At 43.8% G+C, this 26,911-nt stretch overlaps 7 protein-coding genes across 11 annotated transcripts; 3 read left to right on the top strand and 4 right to left on the bottom strand.

Moving 5' to 3' along the window:
* Positions 1-129: 129 nt before the first annotated feature.
* LOC132265122 (uncharacterized) lies at positions 130-7,010 on the bottom strand. 4 transcript variants are annotated; one of them, XM_059765627.1, is made up of 5 exons: positions 6,313-7,010; positions 4,956-5,041; positions 4,448-4,892; positions 1,013-2,196; positions 130-949 (listed from the first exon to the last, which is right to left on the bottom strand). In XM_059765627.1, exons 3-5 carry the CDS (start codon positions 4,539-4,541, stop codon positions 458-460), a joined length of 1,770 nt encoding a protein of 589 aa, XP_059621610.1. In that variant the 5' UTR covers positions 4,542-4,892; positions 4,956-5,041; positions 6,313-7,010; the 3' UTR covers positions 130-457. The 4 variants fall into 4 exon arrangements, with proteins under 4 accessions (XP_059621610.1, XP_059621609.1, XP_059621611.1 ...); XM_059765626.1 differs by lacking the exon at positions 6,313-7,010 and adding an exon at positions 5,347-5,646; XM_059765628.1 differs by lacking the exons at positions 4,448-4,892; positions 4,956-5,041; positions 6,313-7,010 and adding an exon at positions 3,554-3,714.
* Positions 7,011-7,747: 737 nt separating this feature from the next.
* On the bottom strand, positions 7,748-13,221 carry LOC132265138 (ubiquitin-conjugating enzyme E2 Q2). Of its 2 annotated transcripts, none has more exons than XM_059765657.1 (8): positions 12,808-13,221; positions 10,307-10,423; positions 9,975-10,220; positions 9,785-9,856; positions 9,255-9,549; positions 8,924-9,072; positions 8,759-8,837; positions 7,748-8,611 (listed from the first exon to the last, which is right to left on the bottom strand). In XM_059765657.1, exons 1-8 carry the CDS (start codon positions 12,967-12,969, stop codon positions 8,580-8,582), a joined length of 1,152 nt encoding a protein of 383 aa, XP_059621640.1. In that variant the 5' UTR covers positions 12,970-13,221; the 3' UTR covers positions 7,748-8,579. The 2 variants fall into 2 exon arrangements, with proteins under 2 accessions (XP_059621640.1, XP_059621641.1); XM_059765658.1 differs by having other exon boundaries at positions 9,255-9,546.
* Positions 13,222-13,343: 122 nt separating this feature from the next.
* LOC132265119 (uncharacterized) lies at positions 13,344-15,583 on the bottom strand. Its single transcript, XM_059765619.1, has 3 exons — positions 15,254-15,583; positions 14,984-15,190; positions 13,344-14,927 (listed from the first exon to the last, which is right to left on the bottom strand). Exons 1-3 carry the CDS (start codon positions 15,552-15,554, stop codon positions 13,372-13,374), a joined length of 2,064 nt encoding a protein of 687 aa, XP_059621602.1. The 5' UTR covers positions 15,555-15,583; the 3' UTR covers positions 13,344-13,371.
* A 34-nt stretch (positions 15,584-15,617) lies between these two features.
* LOC132265130 (U3 small nucleolar RNA-associated protein 15 homolog) lies at positions 15,618-17,341 on the top strand. Its single transcript, XM_059765641.1, has 2 exons — positions 15,618-15,790; positions 15,859-17,341. The coding sequence occupies exons 1-2, from the start codon at positions 15,698-15,700 to the stop codon at positions 17,329-17,331; spliced, it is 1,566 nt and encodes a 521-aa protein (XP_059621624.1). The 5' UTR covers positions 15,618-15,697; the 3' UTR covers positions 17,332-17,341.
* Positions 17,342-18,072: 731 nt separating this feature from the next.
* LOC132265111 (nascent polypeptide-associated complex subunit alpha, muscle-specific form-like) lies at positions 18,073-23,670 on the bottom strand. The gene is made up of 6 exons (XM_059765608.1): positions 23,414-23,670; positions 23,270-23,346; positions 21,056-23,202; positions 19,791-20,996; positions 18,971-19,720; positions 18,073-18,902 (listed from the first exon to the last, which is right to left on the bottom strand). The coding sequence occupies exons 1-6, from the start codon at positions 23,581-23,583 to the stop codon at positions 18,078-18,080; spliced, it is 5,175 nt and encodes a 1,724-aa protein (XP_059621591.1). The 5' UTR covers positions 23,584-23,670; the 3' UTR covers positions 18,073-18,077.
* Positions 23,671-23,929: 259 nt separating this feature from the next.
* Positions 23,930-25,319, top strand: LOC132265139 (NAD-dependent protein deacetylase Sirt6). Its single transcript, XM_059765659.1, has 3 exons — positions 23,930-24,202; positions 24,258-24,926; positions 24,989-25,319. The coding sequence occupies exons 1-3, from the start codon at positions 24,137-24,139 to the stop codon at positions 25,277-25,279; spliced, it is 1,026 nt and encodes a 341-aa protein (XP_059621642.1). The 5' UTR covers positions 23,930-24,136; the 3' UTR covers positions 25,280-25,319.
* LOC132265146 (ubiquitin-like FUBI-ribosomal protein eS30 fusion protein) lies at positions 25,299-26,442 on the top strand. The gene is made up of 4 exons (XM_059765671.1): positions 25,299-25,420; positions 25,635-25,716; positions 26,001-26,166; positions 26,232-26,442. Exons 1-4 carry the CDS (start codon positions 25,329-25,331, stop codon positions 26,381-26,383), a joined length of 492 nt encoding a protein of 163 aa, XP_059621654.1. The 5' UTR covers positions 25,299-25,328; the 3' UTR covers positions 26,384-26,442.
* Positions 26,443-26,911: the final 469 nt, after the last annotated feature.

Genomic DNA, 26,911 nt, shown 5'->3' with positions numbered 1-26,911 from the left:
GAAGCACAAACTGAAACGCTTGTTGAAGACCGCTTTATTCTTTTCGTGAAAAAATTTGGAAATCCACAATTGTAACCAATGCTTTTACGTTGTGCTAAAACTAGAAGAAAACATCCCTTCTTTCGTAGCTATTTGCCACATTTATTTTATTTGTTTCTACTACTTGTTCTACACAGTTTACATCAAGAACCATTAAATACCAATATTGGTTACTTTAAATGGGATTATTTTGCTCTCAAAGAAATCAATATTCTTAGAAAAAATGTAGGTACAGTAAAATTTTATTTTTGTAACTTTGTAATATAAAAAAAACTTTAAAATACAATGTTGTACGACAATGTTTTTTTTGTTATTTTATCTTTTGTAATATTTTTTTCTTAAAATTCATCAATCAGTTACGTTTGCTTTGAACGCATACACTATAAAATGGATACATTAATGAAAGAAAAAACACAATTTACTGGATAGCTTCCTTCAACTTAATCTCTAGAAGTGTAACCTTCCTCTGCAGCCGTTTCTGGCGCTCCAAAAGATATTGATGGTGTCGCACCAGCGAGTCAGCCTCCTGCTCCAAGCTCATCTCCTTCTGCTTCTTGTGCAGCCTCGACCGCCTGGAAGCCTCGTTGTTCTTGTTCCGCATCTCCCAGTAGCGCAGATCCTGTTCCGTGAGGCCCTTGAGTTGCGACGGACTGGGCGGAGAGCTGTGCGTCTTTGGCGGACGTCCGCGCTTCTTTTTGGGCGCGGGCTCATCCACGCTGGATTGGCAGGATTGGACGCTGCTGGGATTCTCGTACAGGCTCACGCTCAGTCGTTTCCGCTTGGGCATGGACGTAGCCGAGGCAGGTACTGCTGCAGATGGTGAGACATCGGCTGCTGGCGACTCCGGCGACGGCTCCTCAGGAGACTTGGGCGACGGCACAGGAGTTGCCACCAATTCACTCTGCAGATCCTGCAAGCGATCACGAATTAGTCTCACACCCTGCAAAATCTTCACAGAGTGCCAACAACTTACCTGGCGACAAATGAAATCGATCAGATCGAAAGTCTCCTCCTCCATATTGAGTGTCTCCTCAATAATGTCAGGTGTGTTGAGCTGCTGCTTCTGCTCATAATCCAGAACTGATTTCACTTGGGCCGGAATTCCGCCGAGATTGAGTTTTGGAAGTTCATTCATGTGATGACGCATTCTGTTGCTTCTCTTCTTCTTCGTGATCTCCTGCTCCTCCTCCTTCTTAATACTAAATCTAGTGCTGGGGCCCTTCTTTACGGCCTTATCAATTTGTAGAGAGTCCTCCACTTTCTTCTCAACGTACTTGTATGTGAGCACTTCTGCTTCCTCAAAGGTAATAATTGTTTTGTCTTCAGGTTTTACAAAGTCAACCTTCTCAATCGGTTTCCACAAATTTAAATCCTCCGCGACTGTGGATAATTCACTTATCCTATTCACAGGTTCATTCAACTGCTTCACTGATTGGCAGGCTTGCATATTATTCATATATGTTGCTGATTCTATTGATTTTTTTGCTTCTAAACTGTAATCGTCCACTGGATCAACAGCTTCCTTCTTTATCATGATCTCATTGTAGTTCACTGTCTCCAAATTTGTGTCCTCGTCAATGAAACTGATCACTTTCGAGGCATCGCTGATCATTGTGTCTCTGTACAGCACTCGGTTGTCTGTTGTGCTGAAGCCATCGTCATACTCATCGCACGACTCCTCCATCAGCTTCATGGCGTCACTCATGGAGTAGGAGTGATCGCTGGGTGACTTCTGTGGCGAGCTGATCTGGAGGTGTGCATTGGCGAGACACATTGAGTCCTCCTTCTGAGACAGCGGCAATGCGATCTCCTCGCCGTCCACGCACAACGAGTAGGTCTCGTAGTCGAAGGACGTGTCCAGAGGCATGAGCGGGGAGCTCATTGAGCTCCCCGGTGACTCTGGACCCTCCATGGCTGGACAGTCGGAGAGCACTTCACCCCAAGGATCCGGCGACATGGCCGGGAAGGGCTGCTGCTGGTACAGCATCTGTCGGTCGTAGCCTTTGTTCTTGATGTTGCTGGAAAACTGCGTTGATCGGATTTTTGAGATTGTGTGTCCTAGTGCGGACCTTGTGTGTTGAGTAGATGTTGCTGCGTTGGTAATGTTGATCGACTCCCCTTCAGAAATCGACGAAAAACTAAACTCAGCGTCTGAATCTGCAAGGACAAGACAAAAACCGTTAATAAAGTGCGCAAATGGAGATAAGATGAATTGTGAGACACCCATAAATGGAAATGCTTAATTTCTCTAAAAACAATTACCCAGAGCCGATAGAGTTTATCTACTATTCTCTACTATCTTATCAGGAATATTCACTTATATCACAGTTCGTTCAGTCTTTGGAGTTTGTTGCAAATATATCAATTATACTTTAACTCTACTGCTTCTATATGCACTGAGGTAAGAATGTCGATAAACTAGCTAAAAATCCACTAAAACGTGAAAAAATCCTTTCAAACTTTGTAGATTATTTTTTACTTTGCCCAATGATAATACTTTCTTGGCAAATAAATCAGTTTTTTCACAGTTATTCACAAATTACACGGTATTGCGCAATGTTATTAAATAAATCTCTTGGCACATAAAAATCACTTGCTGTTTAACATAAACTACACAAACTTAATAGATAATTTGTTCCCTAAAAATTGTCTTTAAGTTAGATGTTCTTATCGTTCCAATAAATTAAATACTAATAAATATGAAATTTCACAACAACCGAGTAAATATATAGAGTGCTAGTGGGAGGAGAAGTGAAGATGTGAACCGGCTGAGGAGCCGTGAAAGACTGATTTCCCCTATCGATTTTAGTCGATTCGAGAAAATGTTTGGGTGTGTGTATGTGAGTCATCCCCACTCTCGCCACTATTTGCCCACAATTCCAAGAATTCGCGGCAAAATTACATTTTATCGTGAACAAAATGGAGGGGGAGTGACGTCACAATCACTTCACTCTCATTCCCGCTGAATATTAGAGAATTTTTTCATCTTTGTCGTACTGAAGAATAGTTCCCAATGAAATTGTGTCCTTTTTAAGTGCGTAAATTGAATTTGTGTCATTATCAATGGGAATTATATTGGTCACATATATGAATGTTGACCCGAGTCCTATAAGTTCCCATTAGTTCAATAAGTTTCTTCTGCAAACGTTTAGTGTTTCATCATTCATCAATTGCAAAAAATTCTTTAAAAACTATCCCTCATATCCTAGCGATCTTCTTTAAGAGCATTAACCTTGATCTGATTTGACTATATAATATCAAATGGAAACGCATTACAAATCCTCGAGGCTCCAAATCTTTCCCCCAATGCGCACTTTGTCTTCAAGTTTGCCCTCAGCGACTCCCAAAAGCTGCGCCCCCCCAATATCATATCTCAGGACAACTGAAATCCATATATACTATACATAAAAAAAACACCTCAAGTATTCTCATTGTCTCATGTAATCTCATTCCCTTTTCACCGTGATTTGCATATCTAATCAATTAATTAATGGTATCAGAGATTAAAACTCACAATGATCGAAGCAATTGCACTTCCGCTGTGCTCCAAAGTGTGAACTGACCACCATTTGCTTGAGAATCACACTTTCCTTAATACCAATAAGTTATGTATATATTAATTTACTATCAGGCACAGAGTAAAATGGGAAAACAAACCCCACTGGTTCACGTTTTAACGACAAATAGCGAATGAAACACTTGTTTTGGGTATTTATACGTGAAAGTGGCCGGTACTTCCGTCCCTTTCGCACATTGACCAAGTCGCCCATGAGGTAGAAAGAGCCGGCAAGTGCGTACCAACAATCCCCCACTACTCGCGATGCGCACACGGGCCCAGATTCATAGAACATCTGCCCGTTCACGCAGCCAATAACCATACACACACCACTGCAGCCTCCAGAACACGATTCGACATGTCCAATTCATGACTCATTCATGCTCTTCCTCAACACAGTCCGCAGCCGGTGCGCGAAGAACGGTGCGAGCGCGCGAATGTAGCGATCCCGGTCAGCTGAAGAGCATTCTCCCACTCTACACGCATGTGACGTCGCCGTTCTTCCGTCTCTCTTCTTCATCTGCCGCGCTATTTCTCAGGCGCTAACATGTTGCGACATGTCAGCATTGCTTTGCATGGAGTGCTGGATGTGTTTTCTTTTTCACTGTAAAACCCGTGTTATGTTTGGGACAGCTGCAAATCGCCTTTTTATGGAATGTTATCTATAGATTTTCGAGGTTTTCACGCGTAATCGGCGCTACAGCGCAATATCGATACTAGACTATAAAAATGATTAATGTCGGCCTGGCGTGGAAATGGAAATATGTTCTAATAACCATAATAAGGTTGCCAAATTGATGCCTAACGACCCTGATAACCAACTATTATTGCTGGAGAACAAAAAGGGCTCACCTGCAATCGGTGTGTTCAGCACTTCACCTATATTGCCCAGATTCAAAACGCTGAATGTTGGGTGCGCGGGTCTGGCGGCGGAACTGATGACCATATCCGTCGCCACTCTGGACAATCCTATCGCCTGTGTACTCCCACGCGTCTGCAGATCCTCCTCTCGAATACAATTCCTCAATTCGCGCTTCGGGACTATCAGATCCCAAGGACTTATTGCAGCGAGCTCGTCTGGTGTTACCACGAGATTCACTTGAGCGACGTTCCCCAGTGGCAAAAATATGTCCCTGTGCTGGATCTGTGCGTTGCAATGCTGGTGGTGGATAGCCGTTGTCGTATTGCGGATACTGTTGCTCGGTATGAAGAGCTTCAATGTTTCCGAGGATAATGAGTTCTCGCCATGATGGGCCACTGCTTGTTCCGTTCTGTACGGAAGACATCTTAAACGGGACTGCAAAAAAGGGACATTAGATCCATGATGTCCACCTGGCGGTCCATTCGGCTGGTCACTTACAATTAATCCGCGGTTAAGTTCTAATGAAATCTTAAAGCCTTTAGCGACAACGCCAACAAGTGAGCCGAGAGCGGATTCCTCTCAACCTGCAAGAGTGAGATAAAAGAGAAACACAACATATAGTATCTTGTATAGAAATACAGACGGTGGATTTCTTGGAAATGTTCATTTTCGCTGTATCATTATGTCCCCATTTCTCTCCCTCTTTATCGTTCCATCGGCCGGAGAGTGAGCTAGCAACGTACCAGCCGCACTCTTCACGCGACTTCACGTGACGTCACTACGGCCGCCATACTGTTGTGAAATTGGAAGTGAAATACCTCTCCAACAAGCCCAATTTTGCCCCGTTTTAGCGAATTCTACCAAGTTAAGGGTATCATTTTAAACTTACTCAAAGCGTTTTTTGCCTGGAAAACGCCTTTTCTTGAAAATTCACTCCTCCTCTGCGACGAAAAACCAAGAATTGGCCACCTCTCTTGCCTCACACAAAGAAACTTTGCTTTTTCACCGGTTTTTCCGGTGTAAATTTCACACGAAACCCTCCCAAATGCACTCAAATGTACTCTTTTACAAGAGATTGATACTAATTTTTCACAGTTGCCACGAAATTCACTGCTTTGATAGCCTTATGTATCGCGTAAGGAAAAGCTCACGTCTTCAGCACTCGAACTTTCTGCCGAAATGAATTCTCCTCTGTGAAGCTCAGATCTCGTGACTGGTTGAATTTCATCGACCTACGCACACTGTTGCGTCCGCCAGCCAATCTCTACGCGAGTTCCACGGCGATGACATCACTTTCGGCCAATGAGGACGCAGCGAAGTTCAGGGGAATTACCGACTTTCACGGAGAGTCGATGAAATGAATCAGGGGGTGGGAAGGGGAATTCGAGTGGGAAATGCTCTTGATAATTTTCTATGATTAATTTCTTATCAACATGTATCCATTGTCGTGAGATAAGAATGGAAAAAATAATAAAATTGCCAGTGCTTTTGGCTATGGGATGAGTTGCTATCCGGAGAGGAGGTTTTGCTATTTACGCATTTGGAAAATTGCCTACACTGCGAAAAACTGCATGGCCAATAGACTCCGCGGAGTGCTCAAGCTATTTAGAATTTAAAGGCCTTGAAAGCTCTCTAAAGGAGAAACTCACGGTCATTGACCCATATTTTGCAAAACAATTCCAATTTCATCCCCTCCACATTCACTACAATAGTGCTCCTCTTGGCAGTGAGACGGACGAGTTGGGAATTGAACGGTGAACTTGATGGATTTCGCGTTTCACTTCCAACATCACAAGAGACTGCGTGTAGCGCCCAAAATTGCCCAGTTTTTGTGACTGCAAAATTGCCTACTTACATCATTTTGTTGGTCATCATTTTCGTGTTTTTCGTACAAATAGAGCCACAAATAATGTTCGTCTGGATCGTCTGGATATTGTTAAACATAAATTGATTTTTGCCGCCGACAAAGTTATCAATAAACATTTGCTTCTTTTTTAGATGATGCAAATGATGGTTTTTCAGCAGGACTTTTCTATTGGAGCTTTTCAATGCAACACCACTATTAGAATTCACGACACTCACGACAAACATATTACACTTTCTTCTCGGAAAAGTGTTAAAGAATCTATCAAGTAAATTTCTTGGGTGGAATTTACTTTGAAAAAGTCTTCTCAAAAACACTTCTGGAAGTTCTTTTGAAAGTTTTACTGTCTCGATTTGCCTTCAAATCACAATGTTTCTTTCACTGGGAGTTCAAAGTTGGCCTCTTTGTTATTATATAATCACACTAATTACTTGTACAACGAAAAGTGATAAAAATCACTGGAGCTCAGATGCTTCCTCTGAAGACGGTTCTAAAGGGTAGGTCGGATATGTCACAAGCTTTTCCATTCCAAATATTTTAGATTTATAACTCAATTGCAGTTAATCCTGATTTACAATCGACACGTGATTGTTTTACTCAAATCCCGGGTAAAATCACTTTGCAAAGCGAAAGAGCGAAAGACTTGGATACTTCTGTGTGCGCTGTTGGTATAGTACTGAATCATGCTGTGGCACAGTATGCATGGAACTTTACTTGGATGATGCAATAACTAATGGGGATTGAGTGGAGACGTCTTCCCATGAATTTCCAACTGCAATTCATGTGTGCTCAGTCTCTGTGTCTTCCTCAGCGTCTATTTGTTTGTCTTTGGTCCGCAATTAGCTAATAATTGGGGAAAAGTGCAATTGTTTTTCTATTTTGAATTGAGAAAATTTTCACATTCGAAGCTCCATCTGTTGGTGTTCTCAACATTGTGATAAACAAAAAAGGCGCCATTTAAACGTTATCCAGTATTTAAAACCTACCAAATGTCATTCAGTTCTGACCAAAATCTCAATTGATCATGAAATTCAATGAGCTCCATTCAATTAAATACTTACAACTTTCCATAGTTGGACACAGACGCCTCTGCATTGGGATAAACCGGAAAAATCCCATTAAACACAAAGTCTTTTGTGAAATGCGATGGGTTCGAAGATCATTGGAAAATTTTGAAATAAAAATACAAGATAAAATACTATTATTCAGATCTTTTCAGTGACTAAAAATGGCCAAAATGTCAGTAATTGCAAAGAGAGTTCGTGAAAATTCAATGTTGTCGCGAAATAAACTTGTTATTAACATAATTTCATTTATTGTGATTCTTCTCAAATTGAAATAAGTCGAAAAGAATTTCAAAGTAGGAAAAATAACAGATTTCTCTTTCACATGGAAAATAATAAAACGATCTAATCAATCTTTTCCATTTACTTCAATTTTTCACAAAAATATATATTTCCTCTATTTATCATTAGTTACTTTTCATCTTTTTTATTTACGTAAAAAAGAAAGCAAACTTTGAAATTTCCTTCTATAGAACTAATTTTTCACATTTCAAAATTATGTTCCTTTTTTATCCATCTGACAACTGAAAAACTTCTCCACACTTCTTCACTATTACATTACTGCAATTACTATAACTTCATACACTTCTTCACAGCAGTTTATGTGACAATGTCAATCAAGATAATAAATATATAATGAATTACATACCTATTACTCTATATTTCTTTTTTCTCAGAAGATATAATAGATATAGCAAGTAGATAAATCATTATCAATTATACGTCATCTTAATCGAAAACTCCAGATATTCTCTAATGGTATGCAGTTGTAAGTGTTGTGATCAAAGAAAATTCTTCACTTTTTTCTGTATCATCTTCTTGCGTTTAATCATTCAAAAGGAATATTTCGCATCTAAATTTATTTTTTTACATTTACATTTTCTTCTTGTATTCTTATTCGTCTGGAAAAAATCATAACTAAGATACATCTAAAGACAAAGGATTGAGATAACGTCTTTACATAGGTTCATTGAAAAAAGAAACTTCTCATTGTAAATTGAAGTATTCTGCAGTTAATTACACAAGTATAAATTTTAATTTAAACAAATTTTCGCCTCCTAATGCTCTGAATTTCTCTCTCTCGCTCCCTCTGTTCTTTAAATTGTGTTTTCCCTCATATACGTCTGTCGACATTTCCAAGAATTTCTCTCGCTTCAACTGACACAACATCAAAATACACCACGTGCCCGTGCTTTAGCCGTCCTCTTTTGGCGGTGTGAACCATCCTGGCGACATAAAAATTGACAAAAATATTACATTAGAAGAACCATTCCACACCTTTGAGCCATCTGAATAAATACATAATCATCAGCGCCAAATCATGTGATCAATTGCGCCAACTTTACTACACTTTCATTAAATGCGCGTCTTACCGTTCTTCTCATGAATTTGTACAAGTGACTTGAAACTCTGTTGGGCACGTGCTAAGCTATACTGGCTCTGCGACAAAACCTGCAACAAGACAAGGGATATTTTAAGCTCATCTTCTCCGCAAGACGACAAAAAAAAATATAATAATGGGGAGAAGTAACACAAACCTTCGTTGGTCCAAACTGAATTCGAGCCTTTCCCTTGACTAGTGTCGCTGCAATTTGCATGATTACGGCCTCAACTGTGTACGCCGAGCTCCATCCCTGCTTCGTTAGCAATTCCATGCAAATTGCTCCACCAACAAGGACATATCCTCCTGTTCAATAAATGCATTGAGAGATTTATAAAGGAATAGCGTGTGTGCCGACATCAAATGTTTGATGGGCTTTCGGCAAAGTTCACAAAATCATGCAATTAATGTAATAATACTTCAAAACACACAACTATCGTGGAACTTTCAATTTAGCATTACCCTCATCAACTGAAGGAGACACATACCCGAAATAATGGGATGCACAACACGTACAAATGGCGGCTCAAATGGATACGTCTCCTTGAACATTATATTCAGCAATATGCTATCTTTGCCCTCCTTCTCTTTGAGCATGACGAGATCGTTGTGCAGTGGACTATCTGGATCAACAGACATCAGCCGTATATTCCACTCGTATATCGAGTCATTGACGAGCTCTATAGAATACATGTTGTTTTTGAACGAATCTGAGCGATAAATGTCACGCAGCTCCTTCATTAAGCGGTCGGTGGCTTGGACAGATCCAGATACTGAGCCCTGCTTTGAGATTTTAAGTGCAAGGAAGAAAGAGAAAAAAATCACAATAAATCACACAGTCTCAAACATTGCACACATGACATTTCGCCACACAATCGTGACCTTTCTCCTCCACCCCTTCTTCTGTCAATTTTAGAAGAAACAATACCCCCAAAACTTCTCTCGCCCCAACCACCCTCCCGCCCTTCAGACTATGAGATGGTACAATGTCTGCCAATATTTTTTCTTTCTGTAGTACCTTCAGATAATCTTGTCGTTGACTTTGTCGCAGTCTTTCTAATGTTGCTAAATGCTCCACCTCCATCTCGTCCTTCGGGCACAATGAATGCGAACGCACGTGGTGTAAAAAAAGATGAAAAATCACATTTAATAAGGGTACAGAACAGAGAAAAAAAACATTGACAAAGAGATAATAGAAGCACACTTACTTTATTTGTACTTCTTCCATCATCCATCTCTAAAGGCAAATCCTCCTCAGCTTCGCTCTCTTGATCACTCTCACCCACAACATCATCCAAATCATCACCATCTGACTCATTATCGTCGATGGGCTGAGCTTGTGAGTGAACTGCGGCGGGAGGATCTGGATGATGAAGTGGCAACGCCAAGTTATCCAAGTCTGGCGGTAAGGGGCAGTTGTGAAGTCGGCACAATTCCCTGATCAGGATTCCCACCTGTTCTCGCGACCAAGGGAAATTCCGTTAGCAAACAACGCCCAGGCGCACAATATCTCGCCGACACAGGGATAAAAACACCTCACCTGATTAATGACATGATTATCCCTTCCGTGTGTATTGCTAAGTATTTGAACAGCATTTGTCACGCTGGTCTCCTCACTTTCGGCAAACCAAACTGGCGGCGTTGAAGGGTAGGTCTCCTGCGAGAGAGAGAGAGGGAGAGAGGGAGAACACATAATCAGCCATTACTTCTTGTAAACTTCATACAACGTATCTTTATTTATTCTACCCGAAACTGGTCTGGGGTCAAATCAATGGATCTTCAAATTATTGCTAAATATCTGTAACGGTTTGTGATGTGGCCAATGTCACAAATAAGGGTATTCAGTAAATATTGTGTCGCATGGAAATGGTAGGGCTCAGTTCTCAACTTCGTGACCACTGTGTGAAGTATATTTTCATTTCACCATGTGTATGAAACGTAATTATCTCATTGTTCAAAAAAGTAACATTACATTAGGTGTATACATATACATATAAGGCACAACGTTTATACATTTACTATTTAGTTGTGTGTTATATTTGCTATTTGTGTATTTGGATTGATTTAGAGAACACAAATATGCACTAAAAAGAATCAAAGCAATGAAAATGAATGAATAAAATCATACTAAATTCATCGGCCTTAAACGAGAATCTGTCAAACAGAAAAGATCTTCAAATCCTTGAAGATCTAACGACAGTAATTTGGTAGAGTGATTCTTCAGACGCTTCTGATGTACTGAAGGTTGAATTCACTCGTGTGGAACTCTAGGGTAGTTGGCCAAGGGAGGTCAATTCACAGAATTTTCCAACAGTCATACAATTAATGTGTCTAGCCAATTTAGAAAGGTAATATCAATTACTTATAGTTTTAAGCCAATGCCAAGATACTCAACCCATTGCAAAGGGTTGATAAAGCTGATTAAATAACAATTCAAACTTGCTGCAGTCTAAACTGTAAACACTTTGTTTAATTTGTGATTGCCTTTTTGGCTCTTTGCTTACTGAAAAATGTCATTAAGCACAAGTTAGTGTGAAAATGTTTCAATTGCCAAAAGAGAACTCATAAAAAATACAAATTTATCATTCTCAAGAATTCTTTTTCGCATTTCTATAAACATTTGCAATTCACACTGTGAATTGCGTTGCGTAGCAGATTCCAGAGCAGCACTTTGTATTACAATTGCAATCAACCAAGATTGCTCAATGTCTAGTATCTCTCAAAGATGCCAAGTGGCAAAAGGGGATGTCTATCAAGGTTCGCTAATAAATACCCCTCGTGTGTCAATCCAATCGTGTGATTCATCTTGAACCTCTCTCAATACATTATTTCTACTTCAATCGCTTTCCTAATCACAGAGCTTCATACAAACATCACTAAACCAACAGTTTAGCACTAATTATTCAGAAAAAAAAATTTCTACGCGGCGCCTTCAGACAATGGGGCAAACCAATTATTTTGAAAAGAAGAAAAAAACAAATAATTACTTGGCCACGAGAGTAAAGTAGAATTTATCCGCAACTACACTATTTAATTGCAATTTCCTTTCCACGACGTAATCCCCTGTCTCTCTCTCTTTCTCATGCTGACATTTGTGGATTTTCTTTCGGTTTTTTGTAGAGTATGTATTGAATTTCACAATATTCTTCACAATTCTACAGACCACTCTTTCTTGTTTTCGAGTTTCTCCTCCTTTTTATTTATTTCTTCAACCTTGAGCAATAATTTTGCGCTATTGCTGGGCCACGCGGGCGTGCGACGATGAGAAGAAGACATGATTCTTGGCGATGCAAGAAAGTGTGTGCATGGACAAAGGAAAGTGCCATTTCGCCACACACACTCTCCTTGCCTCGCTGGGACTGTTTTTAGGCAATCGAGTCCAGCTCAAGTTCACTCTTCGCCTCTTCGTGATTTCTCTGCCGTGTTATCTGGGGTGTTCTGTTCCAATTTGTCGTCTTCTCCACACACTCGTGCTTTTGTGCCATACAATAAACATAATGAATGTAGCACGGGAGGCAAGAGACTGATATACTTGGCCAGAGTGGCAGGACGACATGGTGAGCGCAAGAGGGCGACAGAGAGAGAAAGAGAGAAGGCAGGCACACAAATAGTTTTTATCACACTCCCTGACTCTAGACGGGCTTTGTTGTGCGTGCACACACATCTCGGCGGAAAGCTCTCGGGTGCGAAAGGAGACAATGCGCTCCCAAGGAGGCCCTGTCCACGCACCGCAGCCACTCTCGCGACCCAGACCGACTCCGCGGCCGTGGTGCAGCTTTTTGGCAAAGCCGTCAACCCGCGGAGGTCGAGGCGCGCAGGCAAAGTGAGTCGTGTGTGCAGGTGAACTGAATAATGAGATGTGTATGCAGAAAATAAAAACATGGCCACCTCAGTGACCACGGGTGCATTTTTTCGGGGACCCCACACTCCGCCACACAACACACCGCAATTTCAACGTGTGTAGACAAGTGCGGAGATTACTGGGGCGAGAAAAAGGTACGAAGAGATACAGACTGGATGGTGGAAAAAAGAGAGACTCACTGTAATATTGGCATGGATGTCGTAACGCTTGCCATTCTTCCCGATAAATCTGCACGTTAGTTCATCAACACTTGCATTGAGGATTTGGAATCGTTCATGGGCCTTGGTGAATGTTTGCTCTAATGTCTTTATCTCCAACTTCAATGTATTTAAGCACGCCATTGTGCACTCTTGCCAGTCACAATCTGCTATGAAAAATTTTCCAACTTTTCATACGCCCACACTCACTAAACCCCGCTCATTTATGCACTCTAACACTATGATCACACACAAAACTTCTTTCAACACAATAATTCACTATTTACAGCACTCTCTCGGGGCTCCTGTGGCCAGGGAAAAAGAATTTCTCATAGACAACTTTTCACTTCTCTGAGCTGAAGTCCAAAGATGGCTGCTCCTCCATACAAAAACAGCCGAAGTCTGTGCTCGGGCCGCCGTTCGGCTGTCAAATACCCACACGAAGTCGACCGTCAAAAACTCGTCGACACATCTTGCGCCGCCCCACGGTAAATGAGAAAACGACCTTTAAATCTCCCACATTTTTATTTTCCTCCTCGTTTTCTTCTAGAAGCCACCCACATGCGATTTCCTCTTTGCTTTCCTCAAGGGGGTTTTCTGGACAGGCGCGCGGTCTTCTCCTGCTTCACCCAATGTTTGCTTAGGCGTTGCTAAATCACCCTCATGAGGGAAGGATAATGTGTCCGGAAGAACGTCCTGCTCGATGGAATTCAGCCACTTTGCCACTTTATCCTTCGCGGACATGAGATGAGGTTCTGTAGGATCAGTGATGATGCTCTCTTCAAGTTCTTCGTCAGAAAACTCCCAAATTGCAAGCAAATCCTGTGCCAATACATCTGTGCATTTCCTCAGTTCCACAATTCGTCGCTTCCATTTCAGACGTCTTTTTGAACTGCGTAGCTCATCTGCATCCTTCCTCTGATTAAATCGGCGACCGCGGAAAACCCTCTTTAGGGGCTTCAGGTCATCTCTTCCCGTGATCTTAAAACTAGTAAGTCTCCGCTCAACTGAGAGATTCTTCTCTAGAATCTCCATGGCCTCAATGCAGTCATTAAGATCATCATTGGTTTTCATCAGCTTTGTCGTCAGATTTTGTGTAAAAATATCTCCTACACTGTTGGCCGTCAGAATCTTAATTCTTTCGCTGGAGTCCGAGACAAATGCCACGCCACATGTCGAGAAACTTATCCTCTTGAGCGTGGGAATCTTGGGATTGAGGCATTTACCTTTTAGGCGCGCGATTTCGTACAATTGCGACATGCTCTGCATTTTGTAAGGAAGATGATAAGATTTGTATTGGAAAAGCATTTTGGTTTCATTCTCATCTGCCGAGCAGACTTCTCGTTCATTGCAGAGAATCCTCAAGTCGCCAAAGACTAAACTGGACAACAAAATCAGCTCAGTGTTATTTTCCACGAGGCAGGTTTTCATGACTATTGGATGGCTGGTCAGATGATGAGTCCACCTCAGCTGGAAGCAAGGCTGTGAAGGACTTTTGCTCACATCCAAGGCAAAGCAATCATGAGTTGTGGCCACATAAATCAAGTTCGGGAATTTGCTGACGGCCACAGCGCAGATTTCTGAGCAATTGGATACCAAATCGTCTAAACGAACTGATTGAATTGTGCTGAATTGCACCTTATCGATTATCCTTATCTTCAACTGCTGCTGATCGGCGTAGATAAAGTGCTTAGCACTCAAGTCTTGTATTGTGGCCCAGTTAGAAGCCTTCTTTGCGTCACCCTTCCTGAATTTGTTGACCTGCGCGAGATTTTTGGCGCTACATTCAACGGGATCATCTCGAATATCCCACTTCTTCAGGAAGAATTCAACATCCATCGTGTACACAAAATCGACTTCTTCCTTGTCAAAGAACACCGAGACAAATGGTAGCAATGATTCAATCGTTTTACACTTCGTCAGACTGAAGATCGAATTCTCAGACTGGAGAATAGTCACGGTATTCTTTTGACGAATTACTAAACCAATTTCCTCACCCATTGCGAATCCAGAAATTTGATATATCGTGCCTGGATTAGGAAGAGTCAGTGTTTGATCCATGATCTCTTTCCGCTTCTCATCTGAGCCCAGTTGAACAATTCCTGTGAGAGCATCTCAATTTTAGTAATCTTGCAATATGTGAGGCTTTAAAATGTACTTAGATCGTTAAGTGCGGAGCCACAAGCCCAGAAAGCCACTGCTCCGTAAAGTTCATGCTGAAGAACATCGAGCGTGCCTCCCGTGAAGTACCAGTCGTATTCACCGGAGAAGAACTTGTCTGGGTCATTGTCCAGATGATTGGCCATTTGAATGACACTCTTGCTATACACTCTTCTCTTCTCCAACTTCCGAATCTCCCGACGTTCTGTGAAACAGTAAAAAGTAAATTCCCTGTCATGGCAAATTCCCTATAAATTTCCACTCATACTCTGAGCTATTGTGTACTGCCTCCTAATCTGCAATCCCTTGTTGTTGTATTCGTCCTTCGCCTTGATCAATTTCAAAGCTGTATCCTCCTGACTTGTGGTGTCTATGCCGGTTGCCAGGAACTGGACAGTTGGATATGTCGAGATCCAGGGAAACTTCTTGAAGTCCTCCAAATCAACATTACACTCACTATTGAAGAAGTTCACGCACGCCTGGAGATCATGCTTGAATCCGTCACTCACGGAAAGACACACATTTCTCGCTTTATCGAAGAACTTTTCGCGTTTCTCTTCTGCATCCATTGTTATTGTTTACATACTAAGAAATGTGCGCTTTTCGACGTGTGTTGTACTAAATCTAGTACATTTTCTCGGGTGGCGCTGTCACTCGCACGTGTTTTGTTTTGTTTTGGGAGTCGCGTGGTTCATCCGTATTATTTTCCGCAATGTCCCAATTTAAGCACCTAAATTCGCGTCACTACACGGCTAGCAGAGATGCCAAGATCACGCCTGATCACATCTACTGGAGGAGACTTGGAGTAAGTGTCCATGTGCAGTCTGAAGAGTGAGGCGAGAGTGGAACCTCAAATGCACGTCTTGTTTTCAGGTTCCAGTGTTGGTGAAGGAGTTCGGCACGATAGACTACATCGACTTCAGTCCAGTGGAGCCCTACTATTTTGCCGTGACGTGCTCGGTGCGAGTGCAGATTTACAACCCCATCACGAAGCTGGTGGTGAAGAATCTATCGCGCTTCCAGGAAAGTGCGTACGGCGGAACATTTCGGAATGATGGGAAGTTGCTCGTGGCGGGAGATGAAGAGGGTCTAGTGAAGCTCTTCGATGTGTCCAGCAAGAATATCTTGAGGCTGTTCAAGGGACACAAAGGAGCTGTTCATCGGGCTGCGTTTGTGCAAGATTCCCTCCACATAAGCAGCTTTTCCGACGATAAGACGGTGAAGGTGTGGGATTTGTCCACTGAGAAGGTGGTGAACGAGTTCTCAGGACACACAGACTACGTGAGAGCGGGATGTACGAGTCCTGTGTCGCCACATTTGCTGATATCAGGCGGATACGATCACATGGTCAGAATGTACGACACGAGAACGGCCAACAATCAGGTTTTGGAGGTCAATCACGAGAGTCCCGTGGAGTCCGTGATTTATCTGCCCAGTGGCGGCGTCTTTGTTACCGCCGGAGGAACGGATATCAAAGTCTGGGACGCGATGGCTGGTGGAAAACTCTTGGCACGCATTGCTCAGCACCACAAGACAGTGACTTGCCTGAAATTGGCCAACAACGGTCGTCGCCTGCTATCCGGAAGCCTCGATCACAACATAAAAATCTACGATGTGTCCAATTACGAGTTCGTGTACAACATCAACTACCCAAACAGCGTGCTCAGCATGGGAATATCAGCCGATGATGAGACACTCGTGGCTGGCATGGTGGATGGTCTTGTGTCCATTCGACGAATGGAGAGTGAGAAAGCAGATAAGGACCAAGAGCTTGATGCTACCGATCGTGGAGTGCGAAAAGGACGATTGGATCACGTTGACGAAGTGGTTCCTGAGCAGAAAAAGCCGAGTATGGCACAAGTGGACAAGCATCTTCGAGTCTATGAGTACTCCAAGGCTTTGGATTACACACTCAATGCGTACTTCGTGAAGAAAAACCCCCATGTGACTGTAGCACTAATCCAGGAGCTCATCCGTCGCAAGGGTCTGGCCAGAGCCTTCTCTGGGCGCTCTCACAAGTCTCTCGCCCAGCTTCTTCGCTTCCTGAATCACCACATCAATGATTACCGCTTCACGCGAGTGTTAATCGACGCTGTGAATATTCTGTTGGATGTCTACGAAGATTCCATGCCCACATTCTCAAAGACTGTTCTGGATCTGTTCAGACAGCTGGCCAGGAAGCTCAAACAAGAGGAGAATATCACGTATGCGTGTCTCCAAGTGCAGGGATGCACGGATTTGCTGATATCCAATGCTTCTCACACAACCAGAAGCAGGAAAATGTACAAAGACGATCTTAAGCAGTCAGAGAGTGCGAAGAAACTTGACACAATAAATGTGTATTGAGGCGAATTCACACACGTGTTCCTTATTTAAAGTTTATTTTATTATAAATGGTTATAATCCTTGTATTCTGGATAATTTTATGCATATTCTTTATAACCAAAATAGACTGTTACATAAAACTACTATATCATATATTTACTATCTTTTGGAGATATTTCAATTGGTTAATCATAGGGTATTTTAATATAATGTATCTTTTTTTTTTGTTTCTCCAACAGAAATAACTTCCACTCCTCCCACTACATTATAATGAATGTAGGACTCAATAGAAATCTAATTTTCTCCCTCAAAATCTTTTTCAACCTTAGGAAATAAATTACAATTGAACGGATAAACAGAGATACTAAACTTGCTAACATGCATTTCACCTTCATATAAATTAAAAAAAAAAACCTCCATTGTTAGTTAATGCATTTTTGCACAAGGGTACATTTTCTTCGTTCAATTAATATTTCTTTACATTTTTAATCCAGCATACATCTTACATATGTATAGCTATATTGTAGAGCTGATGATACATCTACTTAATTCACCTTTTGTGTTCTTCTTTATCATTAAATCCTATATATACTTCATCAACAAAAATCTAAATGGGAAGAAACGATCTGCCCTTTGGGCACTACATTTCCCGCCAACATACTTCTCAAAATACTTACTCCTAATCCTGTGAAAAGTGAATGAAATGAAATTGTCCGACTTACACATATTTGCACAGTGTTTTTGCACTAACTCGAGAGGCATTTCCATTAGCTCGCATCCGCACTCGCACTCTCCTCCAGAGCTGCACTTTCACTCACGGGCTCCTCATCTGTCGCAGTGTTTGCCGTCAGATTCTCAGTGAGATTCGGCACGTCGCTACCGGAGGCATTGCTATCCACCGCAGTCTCACTCGCATCCTCCTGTGATGGCGTGAAGTCCTCCGGACGCAGAATCAGATCCGGTTGGATGGGAATTTCGCTCGAATGTGAGCTGTTCCCATCCTCATCGTTGAAGTGCATTTCTGGCGTGTTTGTGTCATGATTTGTGATGGATTCAGGCGTCACGGGCACAATGTCGTTGCCATTGATGGAATCTACTTCACCAGCATTCTCACTCCCCACCGTTGTCTCCTCTATTATGTCATCCAAAGCGTCCTTCTCCGCTGTCTCCACTTCCACTTCGGCTGCCATCTCACTCTTTGCCGGAACTGCCTCATCATCGGCTGTCGAGTACAATTCCAGCACATTACTCGTACCTGAGAAGATCTCCTCCACGATCGGGATCGACGGCGATATTTGTGATGCAGAGTTTGACACAGGAGGGAGGTAGATCGAGGTCAGACCAATGGATGAAGTCGTTGTTTTGGGTGCAATCGCGGGATTCGTCACTGTGATGGGCAACTCCAGTGAAGTGGGCACATTCGTCTGGTGTCCAGTCACTCCAATCACCGCCAGACTGTCGTCCAGATTTTGTGCCGGAAATCCAGCGTCCAGAGCCACATTGGGCGCTATATTCTCCGTCTTTGTGGGCACTTCCAGTGTCGACATGATCGGCGGTTGAGTCAAAACTGCATTTGTCTCCGACACTTGAGCCTAAAATGCAAAGAAATCACAGCATTAAAATGTACATTCCACTAGGATCCTTGGCTTTCACTACTCACGGGATTAGCCGCTGGAATTTGTGGCACCTCGGCAATCAGGTTGTCCTGCGGGAACACCTCCGTTCCCGCCAAGGCAGCTGCTAGGATGTCCTGATTCGGCGAATTGGCCATGGCTTCCGGCACAATTATCTGCTGGCCATCAGTCAAAATCCCCAATTCTGTCTGATTGAGCGTGATTGACGACAAAATGTCCTGCGTTGACCCCTGAAGGATCAACTCCTGACCCTCCGGCGTCACCAGGCGAGGCACATCTCCCGCCGCGATAGCCAACAAGCTCTGCTGATCCAAGAGGATTTGCTGGCCACTTCCCGTGTTCAGCACATATTTGGCATCACCATCGGCTGCCACTTGATCTCCCTCCACAACCACTTGCTCACTCTCCGGCATCTCAATTATGGCATCGTGTCCCTGCTGCTCGGCATCGCTCTCGCCAGACGTCGCGGCAGTTTCCGGTGGCTGTGGAACAAGCTGATTGGACGCGTCCAGGTAGAGCGGTTGATTGTCGATCGGCGTGAATGTGCCATTGTCTAGTGTGCAAAGGAAGAAGGAATTGGCGGGCCCTCCAAATGACTCCCCAGGAATCGCCAGGAGCTGACTGTCCTGAATATTCGATGCGCTCTCGGCATTAGCAGTGCTGGAACTGTCGCTTAAGGTCACAGTCTCGGACTTGCCCTTGGCTGACACATTTCGCGTCCCCTCCGGACTGGCTGTTCCCTTCTTCACACTCGTTCCCTCAAGAATGATCTTCTCCTATAATGAGGAAAAATATGTCATTGAATAATAGACAATCACTTTTGGCAGGAAATAAAACGAAATATACCGTTTGATTGGCAGTTTTAACAGACGATCCAGGAGTGCTGCTCTTCAGTCGCATTTCAGATTCTCCATCCTCTTTCGCCGTCGTCGTCGACACAATCTTCTTCACGCAGTTGCTGGCCAGTGACTCACTGCTGATGGGTGCCAAGGGTGGCACTTCATGCATCACAATCGTCTGCTGTGGTGACTTTTGAGTATTTGTACTCGAATGACTGGCGCTGTCAAGTATCTCCAGTCGCCTGGGCCTCTTGATTCGCCTCAGGACCTTCTTCTGAGATTCCACCCCCTTACTCGACTCCACCGGCACCTCGCCCGGCTGCTGAATGTACACCGTCTGCGCTATGGCCTTGTCCACATCCTTCGGTGGTCTGTAGAGTATTTGTTGGGATTGAACGTGAATTTTCGCAGGCGACTTTATCGCCAACTTCGGAACACTCGCTGTCGCCACCTTGGCGCCCTCATTCGCCTTGGAGGACGACACCTCCGTCGCTCCCGACAGCGAAGTGCTCGTGGTGATGAGATCACTCTGCTTCGTAATCACCTTGCCCTTGCTGGTAATGACTATCTGACCGCCTGACTTGGCTTGAATCACCTGAGATTTTGATATTACAATTGAGGTGCTGATGTCCGATGGCGAGGACACGAGTGTGCTGCGATTGTCGCGAGGGTAGAAAATCTTTGTGGGCGACAGCGGTTGTCCTGACACTTTGTTCTGACCCACATTCAGCACTACCGAATTGCCTGCACTAATGCTCGTGGGCGACAATTTTGCCTCCGCCGTGATGCCATCCAAGCCAGAGTCCTTCACCTTCTTCGGTGGCAATTTCACCAGTCTTCGCTCTGTGGTGAGCTTCTGCAGGGCCTGATTGCCGGACTCAGGACTGCTGCCTCGTTCCTTCTGACTGCCCAGGAGCTTCACTCTCTTCACAATTGTCGGTTTGCCGATGACAATCTCCTCCGTCTTCGGCATCTTCGAGTGAATTTTGATCTGTTCGCGCCCATTGCTGGTCGCCGATGTGCTTTTCGACGCTTTTGACTCTGCCATGATGATGGAGTAACTCTCGATTCCCTCCGCGGGCAGAGGCTCATCCGTGAGGACAATTGGCATATTTGAAATATCAAAAACATTGCTCTCGAGTTCAGTGGCCGGAGACTTCATCTGTGACTTTATCTTGATGATCTTCTTTGGAGACGTTGGCGGAAGAGGCACCTAAAGGTGTAAACACAAGAATTACTAGAAAATCAAGATTTTCAATTCATATCTCTTACCGTGACTACTTTGGGCTCCTTCACCTGAACCCTCTCCACGATTATCTCCTCCGTCCCATCGATATTTGGCTTGCGTTTCTTCGGTATTACTTTCTTCAACTTCAACTTCAACTCACTCGACTTGTCCTCAGTTGTCGGCAGTGTTTCATACTCAATCAGGTTCTTTGTGTGATTCGGAGAGGATTGCGAAGGCTTCACCACTTTGGTCACCGTTATATTGTCTGGGAGCTTTATCTTCTTCCCACCAATTGTTTGTGCAGTGAATTGATTGGCATTCTTGGACGTCGACAATTTCTCCTCATCCTGCGACTTTTGCTTATCTTTCGAGCGAGTCTCCGTGAAATTACCCAAATTCATGAGAACTTCCGCTGCATTCGTCTCCTTGCAGTCACTGAAGACAAAATCTTTCTTCCTTGAATTCCCACCATCAACAGTGTCATTCTGCGGATTAAGTGGCGGCGTGTGATCTGGTAAATTGATCAGCGTCTGGGCAATTTGCAGATCAGACTCCGTGGGCTCTTTTGTCGGCGACACTCCACCTTTCACCTGCCTTTCATCCGTAGAAGACCTCTTCTCTTCCTCCACTTCCAGAGAATTGGACTTGCTCCGATTCTTCGACTTGAAAATCCTCTTTCCTCTCTCCTTTGGCGGCAACGCAATCTCCCTGGACAGCTCACCACCTTCCTTCGTCTTCGGTGTCGCGGGAGTGTCTGGAATTTGTGGAATAATAGTAGCCTTCAGCAGGCTCTCGATGTCTGAGTTGAGCTTCTCATCTTGCGCCTCATCAACCTCTCGCGAAGGTTCTCGCGTCTTTTTCCCACTGCCGCTCAGCTCACCAGCGTTCAACTTCTTCTGCCGATGTTTGGATATCGAATCAACGATCATATCGTCCTCCTCTTCTTGAAAATCAAAACAAGAGATTGATTTCGGCGGACTCTGCAGCGAATTGTTCTCCGTATCGCTGACTAATGGCTCTTTATCATTCTCCTTCGATGAGGCAACTTGGTTCTCCGCCGCTAGCTTTCCCTCCTCGTCTGATGTGATGGACACTTTTGCCTTTCGCCTCGAAGATCGCCTCTTTGAGGTGTCGGCAACCACCTCCACTTCTGGAGCAGGCGTCTTCACGTCCTCCTTCGGCTTCTGAGGCACTGGATCCGGAATAATTGCAGGAACTGAGATACTCGGCCTGTTGACTTCCATCAATTCTCCACTCTCCAAGACAATGTCCCTCCTGTCTTTCTTGGGAATATTTCTGTACTTTATCGGCGTCTTCACTTCCTCCTTCTTCTGCTCCACGACTGGCACAGTGTTCACTTGAATGGCATCCGGTGGATTTTCGATCTTCTCCTCTTTTGAATCCTCCACCTCTTTTGCCTGAGACAAGTTGCTCTCTGATGACTCCTCGGGTTCCTCATCTTCGCTCCAGTCAGCCAACAACTCATTCTTCCACTCCAAGTCTGTCTTCCGCTTCTTCATTGGTTGCTTCACTTCAGCCTGCTTTGTCTCCTGTCGCTCCGGCTTCGTGGGGCTCTCCTCAACTGTCTCAGAGAGTTTGCGCTTCCCACGCTTCTTTGGCGGTTTCACGACCGGCGTTCGCGTGTTTGGCTTCTTCTGGACCCCCTTGGAAGCTTCATCGTCAGACACGAGCTCTGGCGTGGAGAGAGCTTTGGGAATGGGCTTCGGCTTGGACGATGACTTTGCTTGTGCAACCGCCGTCTCGTTGGTGTGCGTTTTCGAGTGCAGCACAATTACGTTTATCCGGTTGCAGGAGAAGGGACAGGCGTGGCACTTGTAGAGGCCGCTGCTGCTGGCTTCCGGGCTGGCCTTCGTCGCCGATGTGGAGGCGCCCAGGAAGCGGACTTCATGCTCGCGCGTCTTGCCCAGAAAGGTCTTTGCCACGGGAGTGATGCTCTTCTTCGGGGACTTTGTGACCTTACGCCCTCTAATGTTGGGACTCAGTACGGGCGTCTTCTTGCCCTTCTTCGCCTTTCCATCGGAGAACACGTCCGACCAAGCAGACGTGGAACTCTTTTGCGGGGAAGTTTGCATCTTCTTCACGATCTCCAAGTCACCACCTGTCAATTTCTCTGCTGTCGTCACATCGGCTGGAAACTTTTCCATGTACTTGCGATTGGATTTGTGCAGATCTGCAAGGAAACAAGCGTGAGTGATTGCAAACAGGATAAAACTCTCGCCGACGCGAGTTCGCCTCACCCAGTCCTTTCCGGACAAACTCGCCCTTCCGGCTGCATTGGTACTTGAAGATGTTGTTGATGTTCTTCACGTATTCGCTGGAAGAGACAAATCAACAGTGATTATGATCGTGCGGGGACGCAGAAAAGCGGGATAAGGACTCACTAGGAATCTTCCTGGAAGAACTTCACAACAGCAAAGGGTTTTTTCTTCAGCGAGTCCACCAAGTCAGCGGGCAGCCGAGCCTCTTCGCACACTTCTCCCGGCCACCAGCAATTACTCAATTTCACCCACACAATGTCTCCGTCATCATACGCGTTGGTTTGTTCGCACATTTTGGTGCAATTTCAGTGACACGGAACAAAACTTCAAGCACTAAACACCACCATTTTTGTTCTCGCCTCTTTGAAACTATAGAGTTGCCAGCGCGAGCGTGGAAATTTTTCGCCATATAGCCCGTGTTGCCAGAAGCAAATGGCGCAATGGCGGTTTGAGTTCGACGAAATTCTGTGAAACTTTCAAAAGGCCTATCATTTAGATTAATGTGATTCTGATTGTTAACGTTAATTTTACACCTGACTATGAAATATGATAAAAATTGTAAGTTAATTATGGAAATAAGTGATCAAATTTGCCAATTTCTATTTTCTCGTGTGAAAAGAAAAGTAATGGTTTGCAAAATTTCATGAAACATTCTGAAAAGCTGTTCGGCATGGCGGCAACGTCAAAATATAGCCACATTTGCTTTTGTTTACAATTGCTCGGCTCTGTTTTTGCGTTCTTTTTCTGTATCCCAGTGTATACATTGCATTCTGAACTTGTAACACACAGACTGTATTTTGATTATTAATAAGATTATAAGGACAAAACAATTATAGTTGCAGGAAAATGTCGTGTAATTACGCTGATGGCCTGTCGCCATACGAAAATAAGGGAGTTCTGGGAGTCCCTGAGGTGAGAACAATGCCAAGAGGCTAGGAAGATTTAGCTAAGCGCGCTTTTTTTTTAGAAATTCGATGATGAGGTGACGGTGAAAGAGAAGTGCGATGAGCTCGCCAAGATGATCCTGGCAGCGGAGAGAGTCGTCGTGCACACTGGAGCGGGAATAAGCACAGCAGCGGGCATTCCAGACTTCCGGAGTCCTCAGGGCGTGTGGACGCTGGAGCGACAGGGACTGAAGCCCACCATGAATGTATCTTTTGACGAAGCCATTCCCACGAAGACTCACATGGCTCTGAAGGCTCTCGTGGAATCGGGTCACGTTCAGTACATCGTGAGTCAGAATATCGACGGATTGCACCTGCGCTCAGGACTGCCTCGCCAGTATCTGGCCGAGCTGCACGGGAATATGTTTGTGGAGGAGTGTAACAAGTGCCACAAGCAATTTGTGAGGAACTCTCCGGCTCCCACGGTTGGCCAGAAGGAGACCGGAGGCATGTGCAAGGGAGGCGAGAACTCACGACCGTGTCGCGGAGGACGCCTTATAGACACAGTTCTGGATTGGGAGGATGGACTTCCTGAGAAGGATCTGGACATGTCTTACATGCAATCTTCACTTGCGGATCTCAACATTTGCCTCGGGACCACTCTTCAAATCGTTCCCAGTGGAAATCTGCCAACAAAGAACAAGAAATTCGGAGGGAAACTCGTCATTTGCAATCTCCAACCTACAAAACATGTGAGAATTCCTTAAATGCTCATAATCTAGGGAATCTCTTTAAACATCCGTTTATTTTGCAGGACAAGAAAGCAGATTTAATCATATCCACATATGTGGATAATGTGCTTGTGCGGGTATTGAAGAAGCTCGGGCAGGAACTGCCTGATTATTCCCATGAGACTGATCCAACAAAGCAGCCGCACACTGAGATGGAGTGGACAATTTCCAGTGATCAGGTGAAGGATTTTGAGAAAATGTTCAATGCGAAGCAGAAAGAGAGGCGTGACGTCAATAAGAAGAGGAAACATTGCGACAGTGTTGACGAGGAGGAGAGCAAGATTCTGATAAAAACGGAGAAAAGTGAAAATTGACGGAAATAAATCTCGTACATTCAAAGAATTTTTTGAAAGACGCGCCAAAATGCACAATAGGCCTTTTTCGCAGCGGCAACACTATTTCGATATTGTCGCCATATTGTCTTTCTTTTTCGATGTGTGGTGTCTAGAAACAAGGTGCGACATTCTTATTTTTCTCAAATTTCCCTATTATTTGCAAGCGAAATGGATATTTTTTACACGAAACAAGAGCAGGATTACTCGAATTTGCGATATATGTTAAAAATCATTGTGTAAATGTTATTAGTTGAGGGAATTCCGGAGTTTTCTGTGTGCCGTAAATACACGTGTGTCAAACAATTTTCTCAGATCATTTTCCTTTGATTTCCAGACTAATCATGCAGCTCTACATTCGTGGCGAGAAAACTCATGTTCTCAATGTTGAGATCTCTGATACAATTGGCGAGTTGAAGGTAAATATTTGGCGAAATGTGTGAAACATTTTGTGAGGTTAAGGTCACTGGAGGCTCTTGATCTCTCTCGGTTGCCGGAAAGCCTCCGCAGAATTCCAGCAAGTTGCTAATGTAGCCTTCGGGTGTGTTTTAGTAACTTTCCAATATATTGCTGCCAGATAGAATTGTGATATGTTTGAGTTGTGTATCTAGATGCGACTGATTCACAATATAGGATTATCACACATTTCTTTTATTTGCTACTTTATCTCTTGCTGACAATGATTTTTATTGATATGTTGCAGGCCAAGCTGGCAATCTTGTCCAGTGAGGAGTGCGAAGACATCTGCTTGACATGCGAAGGAACTCCCCTGACCAATGATTCTCTCGTGTCTTCGCTCACATCCTGTGAACTGGACCTGACCTTGCCACTTCTCGGTGGTAAAGTGCACGGATCTTTGGCTCGTGCCGGTGAGTGTTGCTTGTTGGGATTCTGTGCAGGAATGAACTTGCTAATGGCTTGTCTCGTCTTGCAGGAAAGGTCAAAGGACAGACACCGAAGGTGGATAAGCAGGAGAAGAAAAAGAAGAAGACTGGCCGTGCCAAGCGAAGGATCCAGTACAATCGTCGCTTCGTGAATGTCGTTCAATCCTTCGGCCGTCGCAGGGGACCCAATGCCAAGTCCTAAAGTGAGAATGTCTTGATTTATTATTCTTTGCTGAATAATATCACCTTCTATAAAAATTACCTGAACATTTATTTTTCTTCGTTGGATGGCGATGAGAGTCGGAAGTCTTTGCAAAAACCAAAATCTACGTCATAGAAAACATTAATGTTGTCTATAAACAAGGATTTTGCAGACTATCTGCTTGTTGTTTCTTACAAAAACAATTCGTAATGCGTAATTTGTGTTAATCGTTAATTTAGAAGATGTCTTAATGGATGAGAATCCCGTTGGAGACTTTTATGGCTTCTTTTTGCATTGCGACCTAATTTAATTGTTCATTGAATAGAATTATGAAGTACTTGATGTTTATATCGTCCTTTTCATACCTGTCAAGTCTATTGTTAAAAAATGATTGGCCATCAGAAGATCCATGAAAACTCCTCACGAAAAGCTTTCACTGGCGTTAGTCAAACCCGTGACGCACAGAAAGACGCTGTAAATCAGATGAGAGCGCGTGAGAGGTAATTGTTGGAGTTTGGCTTTGAAGAT

Source organism: Phlebotomus argentipes, unplaced genomic scaffold, assembly GCF_947086385.1.
Source record: "Phlebotomus argentipes unplaced genomic scaffold, Phlebotomus argentipes genome assembly contig_2, whole genome shotgun sequence".
Lineage (NCBI taxonomy): Eukaryota > Metazoa > Arthropoda > Insecta > Diptera > Psychodidae > Phlebotomus > Phlebotomus argentipes.
The sequence above is the reverse complement of the archived record's forward strand: the minus strand, read 5'-3'. Positions and strand labels throughout refer to the sequence as shown.